The sequence below is a fragment of the Poecilia reticulata genome, chromosome 11, assembly GCF_904066995.2.
Source record: "Poecilia reticulata chromosome 11, P_reticulata-male-v2, whole genome shotgun sequence".
Classification (NCBI taxonomy): domain Eukaryota; kingdom Metazoa; phylum Chordata; class Actinopteri; order Cyprinodontiformes; family Poeciliidae; genus Poecilia; species Poecilia reticulata.
The window spans coordinates 12,562,945-12,585,815 of NC_088840.1; the positions used below are offsets into that span (position 1 = coordinate 12,562,945).

Consider the following 22,871-nt stretch of genomic DNA (forward strand, 5'->3'; position numbering starts at 1 on the left):
GTGTTACTGCGCTGAAACTAACTTGATTTCATGCACATATTTTTAATCATATAAACCACCACAGTTGGCCTCAACTGCGCTGCTTGGTGATAAATGCCATCTCTGAAACGCCTTCAGTGACCCTGGGAAAACCTGTCTCCAGCCTCCAGTACATTCACTATGAAGGATTTATTGTGCCATTTGTCATCCACGTTGTCACTCAAACGGAAACGCTACGAAAACTCTTGACACCAAAGCTGAAATTTGACACAAAATGTATGTTTGAGTAAATTAAAATGGTAAATAATTAAGGTGAACGTTCAGGGCCAGGAGGTAATTTGAGTGTCGTGCTGTTTGATTGAGCACCCATGTTGTATAAAAAAAAAAAAAAAAAAATCATACAAAGAGAAGCAGGAAGGCAACAAGTCAGCCGTTGTAGTGTTGTAATGTATCACGGTAGACCGGGCTTGTCACCGCGTCTGTCAAGAAGCACAATGTTAATGTGGATGGATGAGAGCATTTTCATTTAGGACAGGAGGATGGATCAAATTTTCCATGGAAGAGATATTTGGTGCAAACACAGAGGTATAGTGATGGAAAAATAAAGCCCCGGTGACTTTAGCTGAGCTACATCCTCTCAGGTTTCTGTTTTATAGCCAAGAAAAAGTTTCCATCCATTTTTTATTAGGACTGGAAATTATTAAATGAGTTAATTAACCAACACTGTCTAATACAAATTCGACAATTCCTTTCTGACACGTTACATAGACCGTGGGATGGTTCTTCCCTCAGATGCTTTTTTTATTTATTTTTTTTTGATCAAGCATGTCCTTCGCATATTAGATTTTAGACACATAGGATGGAATGCCAAAGAAATGTGAAGAGAAGTGTTCAAGCTAAGCTTCCAGATGACTAACGAGTGTCTAAAAGTGGGAATGCAGGGAATGATCCAAACGAACCACCAGGCTGTTATTAAGCAACTGAGAGCTTTAAGCAATGTGAATCATGTGCAGTACGGCCCGATTGACTCATCTTCTCTCGTTGTGTTGTTCTCCCTTGCAGGCTCTGTGGTGTTCAAGAATATCCCTCACCTTCTGTTTGTTTAAATGTCAATAACGTAAGACTTTAATGGGTAGACGAACACAGGTAAAAAAATAAGAGCCCTTCAGACGCAGTCATCATTTTGTGTTTGTTGTTTAGATGGCTGGAATACGTCATGTGGACAGCTACATAAGTACGGGTGTGTAAAGTGTAATATCACAGTGCACGGTTGTTTGTGTTCGTTTGCAAATTGTTGGTTGTATTGTAGGAAGGAATATTTCTACGTCTTTATTTTCACCCATACTGCAGGCCTTTGTATCATTAAAAGATCCGCAAAACTGAACTTTTTGCCCCATATAATCAAATATGCTATTTGTTTGAGGAAATCTAGCACCGCACAACATCCATGCCACCCACCATTTTGGAACTCGGAGGTGGCAGCATATGGGAGGCAGAAAATCCAGAAACTAGAGCCTACAATAAAACCAATTACCTTATACATTGTATTGTAAACGTTCTCTTCAAATAACGAATGCGGCCATCTGTAAAAGACTGACGAAGCTACTAAGATGTAAATGTTTTTCCTCAGAGGTTGTGAGCCTGGTGTTGTTGTAAACACTGCATCATGTGTTTCTGAGCTCATTCAGTGACTTCAGCTGTGTGATCATGTCTGTTTTTATTGCACTGCTGTCTCTAAGACAAACCAAGACATAACTGTTTTGTTTTTTTTTGTCTGACTCATGTCTTCCTCACAGAAATATCTCAAAACTTTGCTTCATATTTTCAACAAGTTTCCTGTTGGATTTGTTTCCTTTTTTTGCCTCTATGTTTCTTCCTCTGCATGGTTTTAATCTTGTTTGCTTGCGCAGCCTTCCCTGTCAGGGTCTGTGTGTGAGCGCTATGTATGCTGTGGGAGTTGCCTCTGCACACCTGAGCTCTGTTGATACACAAATTCACAACTTTTTTATCCTCCCTTCATCAATAGGCCATTGTTACTGTGCATCCGATGAGACAGTTACGCCTGGATGTTTGTGGGGAGGAAGCAGTTCCTTCTTTTTCTGACTCATCCTGCCGTCCTTCACACAAGCTTGCCGTCACAGCCTGTTTATGTACACCACAGACTAGTTCAACTTTAAGAGACTCTTTTGCATCAATAAAACCTGTAATGATGCTTGGTGATATGTTTTATTCTGTTATTACAGTTTATTTGCTTAATCTGCGCAGTGTTGCCACTGTGGGCAACACAGAGGTGCACATCTCAACCAACCATGCGCACACAGAAGTAAGGCTGATTTAGTTTGAAGTAGCCATCAGAAGATGCATACGCTGTGGCCACAAAGCAATTGACATGTTAAGCAACATTACTTAGGTAGGCTGCGGCCTTTGAACGAAGTGTTATGGGGCCCAATGCGTGCAAATAACCGCCAAGTCCTTATTTCACCCCCAGCAGCAACGGAACCAGCGATAAAAGGCAAGATGGCTGCCGGAGTTACTGTTCTGACCCTACCATCTGAATGTAATATCAAGAATCACTGGAACTGCCAACATATTTCCTTATCTTAGCAGACAGAAATGGCGCCCAGCATTGTGCGTTCAGAGATGACATTCTGCACAACTTGCTCGTAACAGATGGTCTTTTAAGCTAATGTTGGCTTGTTATCGTCTCAAACCTTGTCCGCTCATTCTCCTCTTTGAAAATGCCCCTTAACAAAGCATTTCCATCCACCCTGCTGCCAACTGGGTATTTACTCACTCTACAGACCTTTTGCCGTAAAGGTGGCTGTGTCTGAAACTCTCCGAATTTCAGCGTTTTTTGACATACTCAGACTGGAGCCAGCAACTACAGCATATTCAAAACCACTTAAATTCAGCTTCTTCCTTATTCTAATGCTTGCTTAGGAAGTTATCTTCACTGCATCTAGTTGCTGAAATACCCTGAGTCTCTAACATATGAGTGACTGATTTGTTATTTGTGTCAAATAGCAACTGAACACATTTCCCTAATTAAGAAGAGAGGAAGCTTATGCATTCTCGTACGGGTCCTGGGTCTCCGCCCAGCTGAAAAACCTTCAAAGAAACTCTGGTGTCTCATTGGCATTCTGTTTCATTTCGTTGTGAACTATGCTCAAACGTTTTGTAAGTAACAATGTACCCGAATAAAACGCTAAAAGGAAGTTGTATTTTCACATTGGTATATTGTCCAAAAATTAAAAATATATTGTCCTTCATGTGCTTTTAAGACGTTTTCCTAAAGGGCTGCAAGGTGGTGTAGTAGTTGGCACCATGGCTTCACATTTAAAACATCCTGGCGTCCAAATTTATCCGTAGGCTTTCTGTGTGGCGTTTCCGTTTTTCTCTTGTGCATGTATGGGTTAACTCCATTTTTTTTCTTCTTTTGCCTTATTCCAATAAAACATGTTTGGTTAAGCCTCTGATTTTTTCTTACTTGGGCACAGGGAAGGGCATGTGCATCCTTGCTTATATCCTGAGTGTTTCTGAGATGAAATGCTGACCTGTCGATGACACACACCTTTCCTCTCGTCATTTGACCACCGGAGATAAGCAGTGGCCCCAGCGAGCCTACAAACATTAAGCAGGTATTGAAAATGGATGGATGTCTGACTTTACAAACACTTCTGCCTCCTCAGAAAAGTCATCAAGGTCAGCAGAAGCCTTTAAGAGGAGACCTCGTTTAAATCAGGTTTACCGAAGTGGAAAAACTTGTGAAACATGCAAATCAGTGAGAGTCAGCTTGGGAATCAAGCAAATACAGACTTGTAAGCACAATCTCCACTGATGTTTTTTTTTTTTAAGTCTGCTATCTGCAGTGAGTGTTATATGCTCTGCTGTCAGTAGGTGGTGGTACACAGCTATGAATGGTGACGTCCATGTGATGTATGTGAGAGCAACAGAAATCAGCACATTTTATGCTTTTCTCTCATTTATTTGCACATGGATGGTTTTTTGCACATGGATGCAAACCATCCAACACACATCTTCCCAAGTGTTTTTGGAAAGATGTGTTTTTCTTCACTGAAAAGAACTGCACACATATTAGATTTTTTTATTAAGCGTGGTGTGTGCACAGCGTACGTGAATAAACAGAAGAGGCGGGAAAGGCAAAATATAAATGGTATCCGTGGTTAGATTTTTATTTATTAATCCCAGTAAATTGAATCACGTCCATACCTTTCCCTTTAATACATCTGATCCATTTAAAGTGATGCAATTAACCTTTTACATTTTCAGTAGTTTCAGAGCTTTACATTAGCACTGCCCCCTTTGGTCCCTTAAACCGAAAGTTATTTACAAAGACAAACCCAACACAGAAGCCATTGTAAATGTTTCCAACCGTACCGAGTGAATATCCGATACTCACAAAGGCAGTTAGGCTAAAACATTGAGTCAAAAAAAAAAAAAAGAAAAAAAAAAAGAAACGGATACTGGCTTGCAGTCTCAACAGCAGGTGCACTGTATCTGGATCAAATCCCAACAAAACCTAAAACATTTTGTCAGGTTAGAGTCTTCAGGATGGACTTTCAAGTACAGTTCAAACACAGGAGTTTCAGAAAACAAGGCACGTACAGGTGCTCCCCTTTAAGGCTTTTTGTTTGTTTGTTTTTACAAAACATAATACAGTTTATTATTTTCCATTTTAAAAAAAAATTGCCCCAAAATAAATTCCACACAAGCTGGCACTTTGCATTTTGGCACACACACACACGCACGTACACACACACACACACACACACACACACACACACACACACACACACACACACACACACACACACACACACACACACACACACACACACGGGGGTATTTTAGGATGACAGGTTTTCCTCAGGCGGAGCGACAGGTGAGCCGAAAGGGCATTCTCAGACGAACACAGCAGGTAAGAATAGGTAACAACATTCCCGTCAAATCGCTAAGCTCTCTGGGGCGAAACGTTCCTCAGTTCCAGAACTTAATGAATTCTTCAAGTCTTGTTCAGGCAGAACTCCGCTGTAAAACTGGCACCACGAGCGGGAGACAGAGTTGAGAAGCAAGTGTAGTATGACAACAGCACGCTCCCTCCTTCATTCTCCCTTTTCCTCTCACATGACGGGGCACGTCAGGAAATCACCGGCGCGGTGCAAAATGCGGGTGACCTTACATTCCGAGCTCTTCGTTTAGCAGCCTACATTCTTACATTTTACATCGTCTGACGACTGCGTACACACAAGCAAAAGAATTGAACAGGAAGTCATGAGAAGTAAATTCCACATAAAAAACATTGCAGTGCAGTTTGACTTTGCAGCTAATTCAAGAATTAATTCTATTAATCTTCTTGATTTTTGTGCAGAAGGGTCAACTCCGTAGCAAGAAATCCCAGGTTTGTAATGCTCTCCATTATTGTTGCTCAGGCACTTGAATAAAACAGTCTGCTTGCTGTTGTTTTTTAAAGGGTTCGAATAAAATTGAAATTCTCAGCAACTCTGCACTCATTCAAGCAATCAGCAGAGCAAATCAGTGGCTTAAAGTGACATTTTCAAGACCTTTCTGTTTGTCATTCCCAGTTCGATCCGACACAAACGCGGAGAGCGAGGAAATCATGGGTAACGGAAAAGCGCACCAGTGTAGTAATTGCACAAAGGTCACAGAAGGTCACTTGAGTTTTCCTGGTAAAGTCTTAATTCCCCTTTCTACCACTCAAACTTCCACTGCTGGTTCCTGTCGGCCGGGTCGCACCGCCTCATCTGTGCGTCCGTGCGCCCCTCTGTCGTGCGATAAGCCGTCACGCACATGTCTGAGTGAGGGTGGTAGATGGTCCCGTCCTGAAGGGAACGGAGAGAAAAGGGCGCGGGTAGGATCAGGAAGGATGAAAGCGTCGCCTTGTATGCAATGTGTGCAGAAACCGGTTGGAGAGAGAGCAGCTATCTGCTGGGAAAACAACTCCTCACCTGTTTGAAATCCCACATGATGCTGGGAGGCTTTGCTTCCCCGTCCCGAGGACAGTGTCTCATTCCAATGGAGGTTTGTCCCTCGAGTACCTCGGCACACAGCTCCGTCACCGAGTTGAAACGGATCTCCTTCTGGGAAGTGTATTCAAAGTACTGGGGAAAAAAAAGACAAGCTATGTAACTATTTCACAATAGCTAAAGTGTTCACATCCCTTGAACTTTTGAACAAACTGTTGACACAGTGAAACATGGTGGCGGCGGCGTCATGCCGTGAGGACGATTTTCTTCAGCAGGGACGGCAAAGCGGATCAGGGTTCATGTGAGGATGAATATAGAGCTAAATATAGGTTAAGCCTGTTATGACCTAAATCCAACTAAGAACACGAGAAAAGATTCTAAAATTGATGTTCACAAACGCTGATGTTCGAAATCTGAATGACATTTTAAATTTGTAACACTTGACGCTTAACTGGACGACATTTTAATTATCCAAATCAAAACACAACAGCCAAAAATAATAAAGGAAATTTAAATAAAAACCACTCACAACCGAAACCATAAAAAAATGGAATTATGACATCCCTCATAGCAAAATTGTCCTTCAAAAAGTACTTATCCTCAGAATGGAAATGGTTGAGCTACCTTTCATTTTCATGCGAGTAATCGAGTAACTGCTTAATTGCTTATTGAGGCAGGCTTTACTTATGGCGTGCGTGTGTGTGTGTGTGTGTGTGTGCGTGTGTGTGTGTGTGTGTGTGTGTGTGTGTGTGTGTGTGTGTGTGTGTGTGTGTGTGTGTGTGTGTGTGTTCATGTGTAACTATCCAACAGGGGACATGCGTGTCATTTTACACTGACCAACAGGGGACTCACCGTTGAAGAGGGGACATTTTGTAGGTCCCCTCTTGGAAATGACCCTGTTTTAGGGTCAGGGGTTGCAGTTAGGACTAAGGTGTGAATTGACTTTTGGTTAGGGTTAGGAAAAGGGTTAGGTATGTGATGGTTAGGGTTAGGAAAAGGGTTAGGGTTAGGCTGTAGAAATGAATGGAAGTCAATGGAATGTCCCTTGTTGGATAGTAGCGTACGACTGTGTGTGTGTGTGTGTGTGTGTGTGAGTGCGTGTGTTTGTGTGTGTGTTTTTGTGACAGGTGAGCTCATCAGCAGTGAGAAGGGCTTGGCCCTCTCAATCAAACGGACATGAAGACAAACCCCAACTCTTCCCCTCGGGTGTCATTTCAACAAACTGGCCTGGCAGAACAAAAGATGCCACGCTCCCTGGGCTACCCTTTAAACAGAGGGTCAGGTAATCAATCTTCATACTTCCTCCTCTTCACATCTCATCCATCTTTCAGGTGCGTCGAGGCCTGCGACGCTCGTTTCCAATTAAAAGGCTCACTTGTGGCGCCGCTGTTTCTGGCTTCTGACTTGTTTGTCCAGGCAGTGCCGCTCGCTTTACCTGGGAGGCTCATGTATCTTTTAAATGGTTCTTATGTGGGCCAGGCATGGGAGAACAGGAGGTGGGTGCTGGAGGCTTCTTAGGTTCTTATTTCACAACGGAGAGCTATTCAGACATTGATTTTCAGCTCCGCATGTCTCATTTGTGACTGAGGACAATCCAAGATTTCAAGCAGGTGGAAGATAAAAAATGTTAATTTTTTTTTGTCTAATTCAAGCATTAAATAAACATAGTAGACAAATAATCTGCTGCTTGGCAGGATTCAGATTAAAAACTGTCTGTGAATTGACAGCACGGTGGACTTTGAGCAGAAAACACTGATGTTCCGCTTTGCAACACAGAGCGACAGAGAAGGGTTAAACTAATCATTACCTGGTTGCCTCCCTGGCCGTGGCAGCCAAACAGAGAAAGCTGGGCTCCAATGGGACTGTGATCTGGAGCGTTGTAATCAAGACACTCTGATTGTAACCCCGAGCTGCGTACCTGAACAGAAAAAAAAATTACAAATTTTCAGTAACAATAAGAAGGTGACACTGTAGATTGACTCCTGTGATTGACTCTCTACAAGCAGGTCATATAGAGAGGCCAAACACAGAGCAAAAATAAAACAAAATTAAAAAACAGGTTTCTACCTGCTGTTTCCTTGTTTTCCAATCAGGACACACCTATCCAATCAACTACCTTCAAAAACAGTTTGTCTTAATCCCTTTGTATCTCTTCCAACTAGATCTTGTGTAAAAGAAAACAGCGTAAAAAATGATACAACGCTTCTGCTCAAACATGCTAAGACATATCCTGGAATAAAACAGATGATTATCAGAGACTCACAGCCCCGTGCCAGCCTTCCCGGTCCTCAGGGATGTGTAGATCTGGGTAGATGTTCTTCAAATACCATTCAAAGCTTTTGCATTTCAGCTTGTCCCTCAGCTGCTCCCGCTGCGAGATGTCTCCGTAGTTCTCCTGTAGAGATTGATGTTATTTGCTGTGTGTACTTGTATCTTTTGTTTTGATGCAACTCAGTGTCTTCCATCAGCCCAAATTAACTTTTGGCGTGTTCCGAACACCAGCAGGTTTTGACCCAAAATATTCAGCAGCTACCCACTAGAAAATTCAACATCCGAAGGTATTTCCTTACTCAGCATCAAAGTCCTGTCCAAATTCACACCTAATTAAACAAAAGCAAGCATTCACGAGAGGAAAATACAAGTTCAAGCAAGGTCAAGCAAGACTGACCGAATGATAATGCAAACTATAAGTCGTACCGGATGTGAAAAATGTTTATCAAGTTAAACCTTTGAGATTTACCAGTGGTGTGTCCACTTTTGAGAGCCACTGTGTTTACCTTTCCTAATGTTTATTATTTAAAAGAAAAAAAAACCAAACAAACACAGAGATCCAGAAAGCAAATATTAACATCCTGGATATGACGGCTGAGCCGGGCGATTCTACAACTGCAATCGTTTCAGGTCCTCAGGATAAACTGTGCAGGTGTGCATGAAGCCGTCGGGCTCCACCTAAAGCAATTATAACCCCCACACACCCTAATCCTTTGCTTTACCTGAGGGGGTGGAATGGGAAATCAATGTGTTGCAGAAACACAAGGCAGATGTAGCTGCTTTGTCTAATATTTGAAGACAAAACTAAAAAGTGAAATTCGCTGGAAGGAAAACAGTGATTAATGCACAACAACCTTCACTGTAGAGATATGCAGAAAACCCTTTAAATGTATATTTCACAGCATATTGTCGCAATTAGAAAAACTATTTGAGTATATTTGTTTGATTTAAAAAAAAAAAAAAACACAAGATCATAGAAATTTAAAACTTTCTATGAATTTTTATATTGTAGTAAGTAACTTTCTGTTTTACCAAGGGTTCAGATACAAAGAAAAAAAAAACACATCTTTACCACAGGTTCCAGTAATTTTTTTTTTTAATTAGTTAAGAGCTTTTTATTTATTTTTATAATTTCTAGAACTCTACGTGTTAACATCTCTCATATTCACTAGAATAGTCAAAGGGCACCACAAATGTATGTGGAAAATCCTGCAAAGTTGTTACCTGACTGATGGAATAATTGTACCCAATGAAAGTTATACAGCTATTATTACCACACCAATCAGAACCAATGGCATGTTTGGAGCTCCTTTTACAAACAGCAGGAGATCAAGTCTAGCACTGCTGTGTTCAATCTCCCCCTGACCAGGTAATTTATTGTTTGATCAAAGATCCCCAACATTAATAATATATGTTTTTTTCAGAAAGGTGTAACTGAGATTCATGAATTTTTCATGTCGCCCAACTCTGAGAGACCTGAGAGCCACCGCACACACACACGCTCACACACACATACGCACACACACCTGCGCACGCCCATGCACATACGCAGGCCTGACCTGGTGAGGCAGACGGGGTGAGATCACATGCTGGCCGGTGAATTATATCAAATTAAACATCAAAATCTGACGTCAAGCATAAGAACATTAACATGCTGCTGAAAAGTAGACCGAGGATCACTTGGAGCTTTCTATCCAGCGACAGCTGAACAAATATTAGCGAAAGGTTAAATATTATAAGGACATATGTTAGAAATATTTTGAATTTGAGCGTCAGACCTTTCTGGCTGGAGGGTTCCTGTTGTAGAAGTGCTGTTTGTAGGAGCCCATCCAGACCTCCGCGGCCCGCACGGTATTCTGGAGAAAGTTGGGTCGAGCGTATGGGGCCTTTTTAGGGAACACGTGGCCAACGTGGGAGCAGGGATGGATCTCCAGACTGCCGCCGCACTGCCACACCTGTGGGTGCCAGAAAAGCAAGACAATGTAGTCGAAAAATAGCTGTTTGTTCATTCTAAAATTATCATTTAAAAATTTTTATTATCTTTGTCTATTTTTATTTCATTCAAAATCGCTTTAGTTTTGATAATGTTTTTAAAATGATAAATATTGTAAATTACATTTTTTTTTTTTTAAACAGATCCTCCCAGACCAGAAGCCAAATCGGCTGCTTTCCAGCTCTAAATCTTGAGATACAAAGAAAAAAATAAAATGCCTGATTTGCATTGGAACATAGTGACATCTTCTACCATTCCCTTGATCTTGTAGTGATAAATTCTTCTGAACAAATGTGTTAAAATGCTCTCTATCATCAATCCGTTAGAAAATCGCCCCCTGCTTTGGTATTTTAGCAACATGGTTTGCAGGATTGATGTGTGCTACTTGAATGTCCATCAAAGAAGTATGAAAAAACAAAACAAAAAAAAAAGACTCAAAATGAAAAGAACTTCTCAACAGCATCATTATTGTTTGTTTATAACCAAATGGACAAAACGGCAGTCATTTCAGCAGGCTTTTTTTCCACTGTGCTTTGTTGTTCTTTAACACTCCAGAATAGAGCCAAAAAACCAATTCAAAAAACATTAAATATGCATAGCGACAAGTCCCAGAGGGTGGCATTTTTTTCTTCACATACATATCACCTCACTCATTCATCTTCACAGCGAGGGAGGATACAGCCATAATTTCGCAAGCGGTCTGAAATCTTTACTTTTCGGGCTGACTCATACATTTCAAAAGCAAGGCGAAATTAGAATGTCATTAACTTTCAGAGGCCAGACCTCACTGTGATCCAAAACTAACATGAATCTTTCTAACATCAACGCAGCAGTGACTGTTAGTATTCATACCGATGAATCATGGACTTACAATTGAAACCGGTTGTTTACGTGCACGGTGTAAAACGAGACACGACCAACGCGTTCGCATGGTTTGAAATTCAATCAGAATAAGGTTTTCCTTTTTTTAGGTCACTTAAAACGCAAAGGAGGAGTTTTCAGTTTTATTTGTTGTTTACATGAATTCATCTAGTATTTGCAAGAATTATCTTTTAATTGACTTTTACAACAGTTTGCTGGCCTTTTGACTCATTCTTCCAGATGGAACAAATGGAACTGAAGTAGGTTTTTAGACTATCTTGCTTTAACAACTCTTTTTTTAAGCTCTGCCCAAAAATAAATCCCATAGGATTTGTGCTTGCAACTCCAAAGCATTTAATTGTTGTATTTATATCAATTTGTAACTAAATCGGTTGTATCCCAGGTGTCAATTTGAGATTTAAAGACCCATTTACACCCAACCAAAAACTTTAAACTGATGCCTCGAGACACTGGATCGATATTTTCCAAACTGTTTAAAGCCACAGCATTCCTGTCATACAATTATACGTTTGAAGACAATAGCACAGCTTTGTCTCATTAGCCTGGCATTTGGAAAATGGAAATACTTAACTGACTGAAAATAGGAAAAGTTAAGTCTGAATTAGCGTCAAACAGGAAGCAAAAAGTTCCATCTGGTTTCAGCTGTATTCATCAAAAAAAGATGGGCCTCACTCTCAAATAGCAATGGCTGTTTACACTTATCTAGAAAACAACTCACTCTGAAAGAAAGTTCCAGGTTTTCTCCTCCCCACACCTCCATGCCCATATCATATGTGCCAAGGTATTCAAAAAAGGCTTTGCTCACAGCAAATAATCCTCCTGCCATGGTTGGAGACCTGTTAGGAGACAGATATATTTTTTTGTGTATAATAAAAAAACAAAAAACAAGTTAGTACTGTGTGCTTCCTTGAGGTTTTAAAAAGCAGATCTCTGCCTTTTTCATATGCTGTTGTGGTGAAATAATTGTGTATGCGAGTATTAGCCTTTTGAAAGGCCCCGTGCTCGATCTAACCTGATGGGCTCAGTGCGAGACTTTCGCTTCTGACGTTCCGCTTCAGGAACAGAGTGCCACTGAAAGGTGAGTCTCCAGTCAAAGCCTCCAATCATCGGCTCGTCTGTCTGCATGTAAAACTCAAAGTTGTTCCAGTCAATGGTGTCGATCACAGGGCAGACGATGGTGCTGGCGTTCTGAGCAATCCTATATGACATGGCAAGAAAATACAATTTTAGTTCAGGAAATAGTTCAATAACTTGTCTTTAAACTTCTCAGAGAGATCCAACTCAACTGAATCGGTTACCTTTCCAGCAGGGGCTCGATCCAGCCGGGGACACACTCGCAGTGGCAATCGAGAAATGTCAGGACATCCCCTGTAGCGTAGGTGGCGCCGATGAGACGCGCGCGTACCAGCCCTTCCCTTTTGTTTGTGCGAATGAGCCGCACGCGTTGCAGATTACTGATGTACTCAGCAAGCTGGGATTTCAGGTAGCCTGTTAAAAACCAAAAAAAAGGTCCATCATTAAACTCATTTCTTTTTATGCTACTTTAAAAAATAAAAAAATAAAAAAAACACAGACTTCAACTGTAGCATTTAATTTGAGACGATTGATACACTTTTGTCTCCTAGTGTTAAGGAACACTGCAAACCCCAACAAAGCTATTTCAAAAAGCATAAAGTACCACAAACAATGTTTTAAGTTCTCAGTATTTGGTTTATTTTGCTTCTAAATAGACATATTTTCTTGTAGAACGTTTTGAGCAACAGTTTTCCTGGCCTTCTGATCACCTTTTTTTTTTTTTAACTCTTTTATATGTTTTGTTTAAATACCTTACTCTTTTTAGAAATGTTTACTTTTGTCTCAAAAGACATTTAAACAGACCTACAAATTGTTTAAGCAACCAGTTATTTTAAAGTAGTTCTGTAGGGACACTATGACTGTCACCCCAAAATGGGCCCCATGAGGACACCGGCCAGGACAATTAGGAGGTTTAAGGAAAAAATGGTTCTTTGCCCAGCTGTCTGCCATTACAAGCATAAAACTATTCAATTCCTTTGAGCTTAGGAGCCTTTTTTGAGCAAGAATATGTTACAAATATGAGAAGCGACACATCAAAGAAAACACAAAACAGAAAATCTCCAAAGAGCTTTAAATCTCCAAAAAAGACTATCAGAAAGCCTGGAAAAATAATCAATCGATTCCAATTTCATACTGCAAAGAAGTCAACCTTAGTACAAGAAACTTAAAATTGCATCCTTCATCATTCATGCTTCCATGAGCTGTTTTACCTCATCAAGCCTAAGCCAAAAAGCAATTTGTACATGTCAAAAAGCTCAAAAGACTCAAGAGCTAAGAACTAATCCTAGATGATTTTTGAAAATGCCATCAACTCCACTTGTTACATACTTGTCACATGGAATGAGACATGTGCGTCGATACTGACTTAAAAAATAAACACGAAAGAGTTACTGGGAATATTTATTTTTCTTGGCCATCTGTGCAAAAATAGAATAAGGAATCACCCTGTTTGGTTGGAAAACTGAAGAAAAAGTATTTAATGTATGAGTCAATTTCTCCCTGCAGTATACATTTTCTGATTCCGGAGTGGCATGTCTAGCACTCAGCTGGGTAACATTGGCCAGAGGTGGCAGAAACGATGTCATAGTGGCTCAGCGCTCCCTGAAGTCATCATTATGGTGTAATGTCTCCGACAGACTAGACCAGCTGGGTTCTAATACTAATTCCATTAGGACAGACGTCCAGCTCTTCCTATATCCAGTTTCGGACATGAAGTCGGATCATTCCCAGAGTTAGCGCATGTCTGCTGAAAGCAGATATTCCACTCACTGATGAAATCTGCGTGAGGAAGCTAAAAGCTCTGTAAAAGCCAGAGAGTACACTTACACCGAATAGCAATTATGTCTCAGAAACTCCACCCTGGGTCAAGAATACTCAACACTGAAAGTTTGAATCATTTCACACTGTCTTGTCGTAGATTTGACCTGACATAGGAGACGGCTATCAAAACAAAACCACACATTTGCACAAGCATGAAACCCAGAGAACAGGGCAAGTCGAGGCTGGAGCCGAGAGCTGCGGTAAAATAAATAACTCTGCAAAAGCTGCTCAGTTCAAATATGCACCACGGTATGTTTTTAATGCCATACCCTGCAGCTCATTCTCATTAAAAATATGTTTATTGACTTCTGTCAGAAGATAGTCTTGTAGTTACATTTGGAATTGACAGAGCCTTGCAAAAGTGTCATAAGCCTTTTTGAAGCGGCGTTAAATACAAACACACTTTACATTTTTCAGATTTTTTTTTTTGTTTTGCTCAAAAAGTTATTTTCCTTCCATCCCACAATTATGAGGTATTTCGAGTAGATCTATCACAAAGAAACCCAATAACATGCATAAAATTTGTGGTTGTAATTTGACAATAGGAGTTTCAAAGACTTCTCCAAGACAGCGTACGCAAGAGCATTTCATTTGGAGCTACTCCTTGAACTACTCCAGCATCTCAGTCAGCAAAACAACCTGATGGTTTGTTGTGTGTTTCAGACCTCTGTCACTGAAGTCATCGATTAGGATGATCTCCTTCAACAGGATGGCCGGCGTGGACTCCAGCACGCTGTGAATTGTCCTCAGCAGAGTGGACCAGGCCTCATTGTAGAAGGCGATGATCACAGAAGTTGTGGGTAAATGTCGGTAATCAAACTTCTTAGCCCGGCATCTGAGGTATGCATGTGGAGAGGAGGACAGAGTTCACATAAGCTATAATATATACATCTGCAAAGTGTATTTACAAAGTATCAGCACGCTCCATTTTTTTTCCCCTTTTCTTTTTAATGTCTTTGCTTGGAAGAAGAAGATGTTTGGTCTTAACCCAGATGGCAGTCATTAAAACTATAAGGAGTTGCAGAAATATGGATGTTGGTAAGCAACATACCACTCCGGTGCTTTAGGAGAGAGAAGGGGAATGAGTGCAAACAGAGAGATGAAAAAGAGTCAAGAAGATCAGAGGGAGCGGGAATAAAACCGAATCGATAAAAAAAAAAAAAAAGAAAAGTGAAATGATTTAATTTGAAAGATCAGAGAATGAGAACAAAGTGAGGGATTTGGAAAGAAAACGGACGTTTTACTGTCTGTTTTATGGTTGTGATATGATTGCAAGAGTTTAAGGCACTCGTAAAGACTGAAAGTAGCTTGGGGATAACTTACTAACCAATTAAAACGTAAAATTGTAACAAATAATTAAGCAAACACCAAGAGACTGCTTTAAGTTGTAAAGAGGTGACAGCAGTTGTAAAATGAGATAATTAATCCTGTTTTTCTGTTTGTCTCATGAAATCAGTTGCATGCAAAAAAAAAGAAAAAAAAAACCCCTCCAGCTTCTGCCTACAAACATATTTCCATTATCTATGCATATAACCAGTAAATAATTTATATTCTTATTAAATGTTGTTGTTTTATGAGCAGACTGGGCAGTTTTTCAGCCTCGGCACGCCGGAGTGCGGTGCCGCTCTGGCAGAGACATCCACCTCTAAAGGTAAACGCTAAGCAGTCAGTAATGCTAAATGGGACTGCGACAGCAGCAGTTGCTGCTTTTCATGCACAAGAGGCATTATGACTTTTAAAGGTCAGAGTTTTAGTACTCTACCACTTTATAGGTATGCGATCAATCTCAGCAGGTTCAGCAGGTAAAAAACACAACTGATAACTTCTGTCTTAACACTATAAATGAAGCACCTTTCAGGGCAAAGACTAATAAGTATTGGCTTTCGAAGCCTTTCAGCGGTCCAAACAGTTATTCATTCAGCCATTTTCTTCTACTTAATTCACTATCAGGTCGTCGGGGACAAGCTGCTTGAGAAGAGCAGCCCAGACCTCCGTCTCCCCGGTCACTTGGACCAGATATTCCGGTGGAATCCCAAGGCATTCCCAGGCAGGCCGAGAAATGTTAGTCTCTCCAGAGTGTCCTGCTGGGTCTTCCTCTGGGTCCCAGTGGGACGTGCCCTGAACACCTCACCAGGAAGGCACCCAGGAGGCATCCTTACTAGATGCCCGAAGCGCCTCGACTGGCTCCTCTCAACATGGAGGAGCAGAGGCTCTACTATGTGTCCCTCCAGGACAACGTTTGGCATGATGGATTATGTTCCGAGTCAAAATAACGTAGGTCCAAAATGATTCATTGGACTTATTGTCCAATGAATTAACTAATTCTGCTAATTGATTAATCATTAAAGGAGAATACACACTCTAAAGGCCAAATGGTGAAAAAACAACAGACTCAACGCAGTAACTAAGCCAAAACTGTACAAAAAACACACATTTTATATCATGTAATAAGGCTGAAATGATTAAACAAAGTAATTGTGATGAATGGATTATTGTTGATGTTAGAAATATCTTTTTTTTACCTGCAAATGCATCCGTTGCTACAAGTAATCAAGCTAAAATAACGCCTTCTCTATGTGACAAAATAAAAAGTTTATTTTCTTGTTTAAAAAAGTTATTGAAATATTTGTTTGCTTGCATTATTAATGCATTTCTAATATTGTATAAATACGGCTTGGTTAAATGAAAAATCTGCAAAATGTGCCAATTGTTTACATAATTAATTGAGACAAAATAATCAGTAGAATAATTAATTGCAGCTTTAAAAACTGTATGTATATGGGATTTTTTTTTCATTATTTCCAAGAACTATTTAAACAGTTTCAGCTTAGTTGTAAAATAATATAACTTTACAAAGTGTTGGTAAGAAATCAGTCCAGCAATTGTCCACAAAACAAGTCTGTGGACAGGTTTAGATTTTTTTAAGCACAGACCAGGGAGTTGTTGTGTATTCTGTCACATCCACAAAGAAATCTCATGAGTCTCTCGGGAACTCTTACAAGCCAAAACTATACACCCACCTATACGTGCTAATTCTCTTCAGACGTATCACTTCTACTATCCTACCCACACCAGGTACTCAAATATGTATTAAAACTCTGACAAGGGATAAAAGTGCAGCTGCCACATGGTAAGTCAGCAGTTCCTCAGGACATGAGTCATTCTTTGTTCGAGAGAGATTGTTTCTCCCAGGACTACTTGCTCGTGTTTGATAGTGCTGATATGAGAAATATCCCTATCTCCAAGTTAAGCACAGTGTGAATTGAACCTCCCACATAGTTTCCTCAAACTGATGAGGAGAAAAGAAAAAAGTTTATTTTCAGTCCATTTTTTGGGGGCGGGGGTTTATACAGGTATCACAGTGGAATAGGGGGTTTATTTCTTTTTCACTGAGGCCAACACTGTTTAAAAGATCTGTGGAAGTTAAGATCTAAGTATAACAGAAACTCCACCATCCGTTCCATCTACATCTGGCTTTCATTAGTGACAGAAGCCAGCGAAGCAAGGCGGAAGGGCAAATTTCTAATAAAAAGGTGTTGCACTCTGTGTTTTATCACAGGTGTCGAGCTAAGAATAGCTGAGGTGGAGTAAATGTATTCAGACAACTTTAAACCGGCTTCAGAAACCTCTGTGGTACATCTCAGGAGCCTCCAGCATTGTTTCAACCTGTCAATGGAAAAACCGATTCCAGTGAAAGCCAGATCTGGCCAGAGGCAAAAGAACAGTTTTGCCATCATACAGGATCTTCTCTGGCCTGGGAAACCGAAGCCAATTAAACTTAAACTAGGAAAGTTTAAAAATGCAGTAGTTTGACTTCGTCGGCATCAGTTTCCTAACTGATTTCAAATTTTTTGTTGTTTTAAATCCTGCTAATAATCATTTCAGTGCTTCAAAACATAATGTATTAGTAGTAGTAGTAGTAGTAGTAGTAGTAGTAGTAGTAGTAGTCGTTTTATTATTATTGAACCTAAAGATTTTAAATCACAGACAATTAAAAGGTAACTACTCTGTTGGATTTTCTTCAGTCTTTCTGTTACCTGATCAAAGTCTTGCTTTCTCTCAATCTTCACTCACTGCCTGAATGAAAAGCAAACTTGTCTCACAATGTAATAAAAAAAAAAGTTTCATTTTAAGCTGAAGATTATTGAATTAAGCCAGACTTTACTGACAACTCAATAATTTATGCTTTCTAGTCTGGGGTCCATTTCATAGACATTTTTTTGCTGTGGTTGTTTGAAAACAAAATGTTAAAGCTTGACCCTCGTTACTGACTCCATCAAGTCTACATTGGGCTTAGCAGGAAGTGTGCACCTTAATTAAATTCTCATAAAACCTGATGAAAAGGTGAACTTTACCTGTGTTCCCTCATCACCACTGTGGGCGACATTTCAAATTAAGAGGTGATTCTGGTCTGGTATTCTAACCTACTCACTCATTCATTCTGTGGTCCTGGATGTGCCGATGGAGGGAGATCTTGTCGCTGACGTAAATGTTAATGGCGTACCGCTCCACGCTCTCCTCTTGCTGCTTCTTCTCTTCGGGACTGAGGTTGAGGTGGGTGGCCTGGCCCCACTCCCCCGGCGCGTTGACGTCTGCTGGAGGCTTAACATAGACGGGCCTGGCCAGCTGCCCGTCTATCCCGCTCTCTTCTAAAGCCAGCTGCCTGGCCTGGAGGTTTTGCTCCTCCTCATCTTCTCCTGCAGAGGAAGACGACGGGAAAGAGGCTCGTTCCAGCAGAAGATAACCCAGCCACAGGAGCCACAGCAAGAGGCCGGCCTTGGCCAACACGGCCAGCTTTCTGGAGCAGCGCCCCCTCATGACGGCGAGCGACCGCAGAGGCAACCGTGACGGGCTGAGCTTCAGGGTGTCCGTAAGGACACAACCATCTGACGGAGAGGAAAGAAAAAAAAAAAAAAGCTGAATGAAAATATTTTACACACATTTATTACACTTGACAGATGCGGAAAAACGGATAAAAGAACAAAACGCATTTTCCCCCAGAAAGATTAGGTCTCTTTCTAATTTCACACACGCCTTGGGGACACAGCTCAAATCGAGCCAACCAGCAGTAATCAACATCGACATCATAAACGTAATCGCGCGCTCGGGGCAGGACTAAAGTGCTCATTAAGTAGAAATTGCACAGATGGAAGAGGCTGAATGATGGTGGAGACTACAGCGATGCGGCGAACAAATCGAGTGTGCGATACACCCCAATGAGAAATAGTGTTTGCCAGCCTGATGAACTTCATTATATTGATGTAGCTAGAACCGCAGGACCTCACAGCAAGGCGCCACAAAAACGGGTAGAAAATAGCACAGTTTTGATCTATCACCTAACGTTTCTAATCATCCTATTCAAGCATTTCTCCCAATAGGGATCATTATTCCAATTCATGTCAGCGTCATTACTAAAAAGTTCTTCACAGGCTTGAAGTCACTTGCGAAAAAGCTCATATCTTTTTGTTGTTTTTTTTTTTTTTCAATTTGAAACTGTCCACGAGATCTATGAAAAGATTTTGACCAAACTCATTATTTACTTGTTTGAATTTGAGTGAAGATTTGGAAAACCACAACAGATTTTGTTTTGTTTATGAAATGCATGTATAAGCAGGCCCACAACATCACAGAACTTCCACTACATCCACTGATAGCATGAAGGGTTTTCCCACATATTTACTCCTGTTTGGTGTTTCGAATCGGACGGACGTGTGATGTTTGTTTCCAAAAAAACTCAACCTTAGTCTCTCCTAACCAAAAGGTAGGACTGTATATGTATGAACATTCAAGAAAGTAGCTATTTTCGTGCACACATTAACTGATTTGGGCAGCTCAAAATATGTTTGCCTAAACTGTATTGGCATGTTTTCCTGTCTTTCCCATTTTTAAGAGTGTGTGAGACAAAATGATTGTGTCACATAAAAGCATAAATTACAAAAAAAAATGCAAAGTTGCACTTCTTGTTTGAGATGCACCGACAATTTTGCAAAAAAACCCCCAAAAAAACATTTTTGCTTCCAGCTTTATTTAAGACATCACAGTGGTCGCCAGAATATTCTCAGATAAAAGATTGCAGTTTCAGCCTCTCCAACTCTTTTCTTTCGAAATGCAGCACAATCCCTCAAATCCGTCGACCTTATTGTGTCAGTGCCAAGCGAGGCTTTTGTTTGAATTCAGATTTTTTTTTTTAAAAACGAACCTCACGTAGAGTTTCTCTTTTAGTCCACGGAGCCAAAAGGTAAGGACTGCGAAAAATATTTGCAAAAGGACAAATCTTCTTTTGCTAATTAAAAGCAGGATTAGCTGGAGTTTGTGAAGGAAAACACCGAGTAATTTTAGACGTCCACACCTGACAGATGAGCTTAATGTACCAAAGAGTAAAAGAAGGTTGGAGTAAAAAAGAAAAAAAAAATGGCCCACTTAGTTGGTTGACACTGAACTGAAAGTAATCACATAATTGGCTTGCATTAATATTAAAGCAGGCTGACATTTACTGTTGTGCTAGACACTGCCAGGCAGGCTTAGTGGTAGTACTGATGCATGCACTGCACAAGCCAAAAGTGCTTCCCTTTTTTGCACAGAAGAGCCCAGCAGTTTCCCATTTCCACGAGAGACAAATTAAATAGTCAGAATCGTTTGCTTTGCTGTGGTTTCAAACTAAGAGCGGCAATTAGAATGAAAATTGTAAAGGCTGCTATGTGAGCGCTGGCTGAGCCGTGATACAAACAGAGCTTAATTTTCTCTGAGTCCTTTAAGGCGGCAGCGCAGCCCTTTCACTCCGGTCTGGACTCTGGCCAGAGGACTCTGGACTCCTGAGGTTTCAAAATGGAGACGCCTGCAAACAAAACCCCCTTTTATTGGCCGTCCATCACACCTTCCACCCTCTCCCTGAATCCGATAGTCACACCGGGGAGCTTTCTGTAAGATAGCAGCGGGATGCAGCTTTAATCCTGACCCACTTGTTTTTTTGATTTTGTTAAAAATGTCAGAAAACCGGATAGACGTGTTAACGTTTCCACTCACTTCCTGCAATGAAAGAAACTGAAGGCTTTGATTTTGGATTTTACAACATGACATTATAGAAAATCCCCACCACACACACACACTCACAAACACACACACAAACACACACACGTACACCAGCTTTTCCTAGTTAGCCTGGAATGAACAGTATGTGTGGCACATGAAATGTCGATGGCTCATTTATCCTTCATCAGTCAAGAGGAGGAAGACAAACAGCAATAAAGGGCGTCATATCTGCGAAGAAAACACCAGTGGAACAGGTTGCACCAGCAGCAGCTGACAGGAAAGCATGTGTCTCTCACACCCTAGCTGACCTTTTTCCTTTCTTTTCTTCTTTTTTTTTAAAGACTTTTGGAGAAATGGATCAGATATATACATATATATATATATATATATATATATATATATATATATATATATATATATATATATAAAAATAACTTTTTTTTTGACAACACAAACAGGTCTGACCTGATTTCTTTCTGTCTTGACTTATCACTTTCTAATGAGTAAATATGCTGAATAAAGTGACTCTCTTCTTAAAGAGATTTAAAATAAACCCCCAAACAAATATGTGACACATAAATTCATGCATGGCAAATACTCTTTAATTTTGAGTCCCGTTTTGTCAGCCCAGCCCCGTATCAAATCGTGCAATCACGCTCTTATTGTTTCTTGCTCGTTTCTGTTACATTGCAATGGATTCAAGGGGAACGTGGTGGTAGTGGGAAGAAGAGGAAGAGACAGACCGAACGATGAGAGAGCAGTCCAGCCGCGGTCTCAACAAACAGCTCAGCAACAGGTCCAGGGATCTGTCAAGACTAAATCACTGTTACGATCCCAATTTGTCTGGGGTCACAGGGAGAAAAGCGATAAGGAGCAAACTTTGACTGTTCGTTACGTTAACGATCACCGTCGCCGCAGATCTATAAGAAGATTATCAGCAAAAGTGATGCGGAAGCGGAACGTTTCATCTAGAGTTTGCAAAAACCCTTCAGGGCCATTTCCAGTAATGCTTACCTTCTTCCCTTACGCTCTTCCACTATAAAAACTTTATAACTTAGCGAAAGAAAAAAAAAAGAAGAAGAAGTTTAACGACGTTACGAGGGAAACTTGTAGCAAACTTAATATAATGAAGGTGACAGATGGGAGGGGGAGAAAAAAGTGGTTTCTGTTCAAAGAAGACGGGCTCAGCTTACCTTCTCGGATAGGTTACATTTCTCAGAGTGTCTCCAAAGTCGCTAAGGCCGTTTTTCTGTCCGCCTGCCTGCGGTCGTCTTCCAGTTAAACCGCTGGCGTGCAGATGTCAGCATACCCACATCCTCTCCTCCGAACTGGGCTCTCTTGCTCTCCCTGACCTGCCTGTGGCGAAAGACTCGCGAAGTCCAAACAGGTTCCGATGTGACCTTTCAAAATAAAAGCTCAATTGTATTGACATTGACCCTGAGCAGTAATTGATTTTTATTTATTTTTTTTACCATAAATATTAAGTCGTAAGATTACAGGGGATTATTATTATTATTATTATTATTATTATTATTATTATTATTATTATTATTATTATTGACTCGAAACTTTTTCATTTATATATTTTTGGACATTTTCCTCCACAATTTAAGCGAGAAACACAAATTTGGGAGAAGCAATAACCTGTGTAATAACCTGGTGTGCACAAACTCATAAAGCAACTTCTACACATCCATATACATTAAATATGTACATGTGTATGCATACACAAATATGACTTTACATGCTGATGTACACATACTGCACACATACATATTACAGAAATATATACAAGGAATAAAATGATTAAAAGTGGA

At 40.5% G+C, this 22,871-nt stretch overlaps 1 protein-coding gene across 1 annotated transcript; it reads right to left on the minus strand.

The window, feature by feature from the left end:
• Positions 1-4,147: 4,147 nt before the first annotated feature.
• Positions 4,148-22,448, minus strand: poc1bl (POC1 centriolar protein homolog B (Chlamydomonas), like). Its single transcript, XM_008421809.3, has 11 exons — positions 22,248-22,448; positions 18,458-18,911; positions 14,691-14,860; positions 12,429-12,618; positions 12,143-12,328; positions 11,849-11,966; positions 10,034-10,210; positions 8,248-8,379; positions 7,792-7,902; positions 5,967-6,119; positions 4,148-5,840 (listed from the first exon to the last, which is right to left on the minus strand). The coding sequence occupies exons 2-11, from the start codon at positions 18,841-18,843 to the stop codon at positions 5,709-5,711; spliced, it is 1,755 nt and encodes a 584-aa protein (XP_008420031.1). The 5' UTR covers positions 18,844-18,911; positions 22,248-22,448; the 3' UTR covers positions 4,148-5,708.
• Positions 22,449-22,871: the final 423 nt, after the last annotated feature.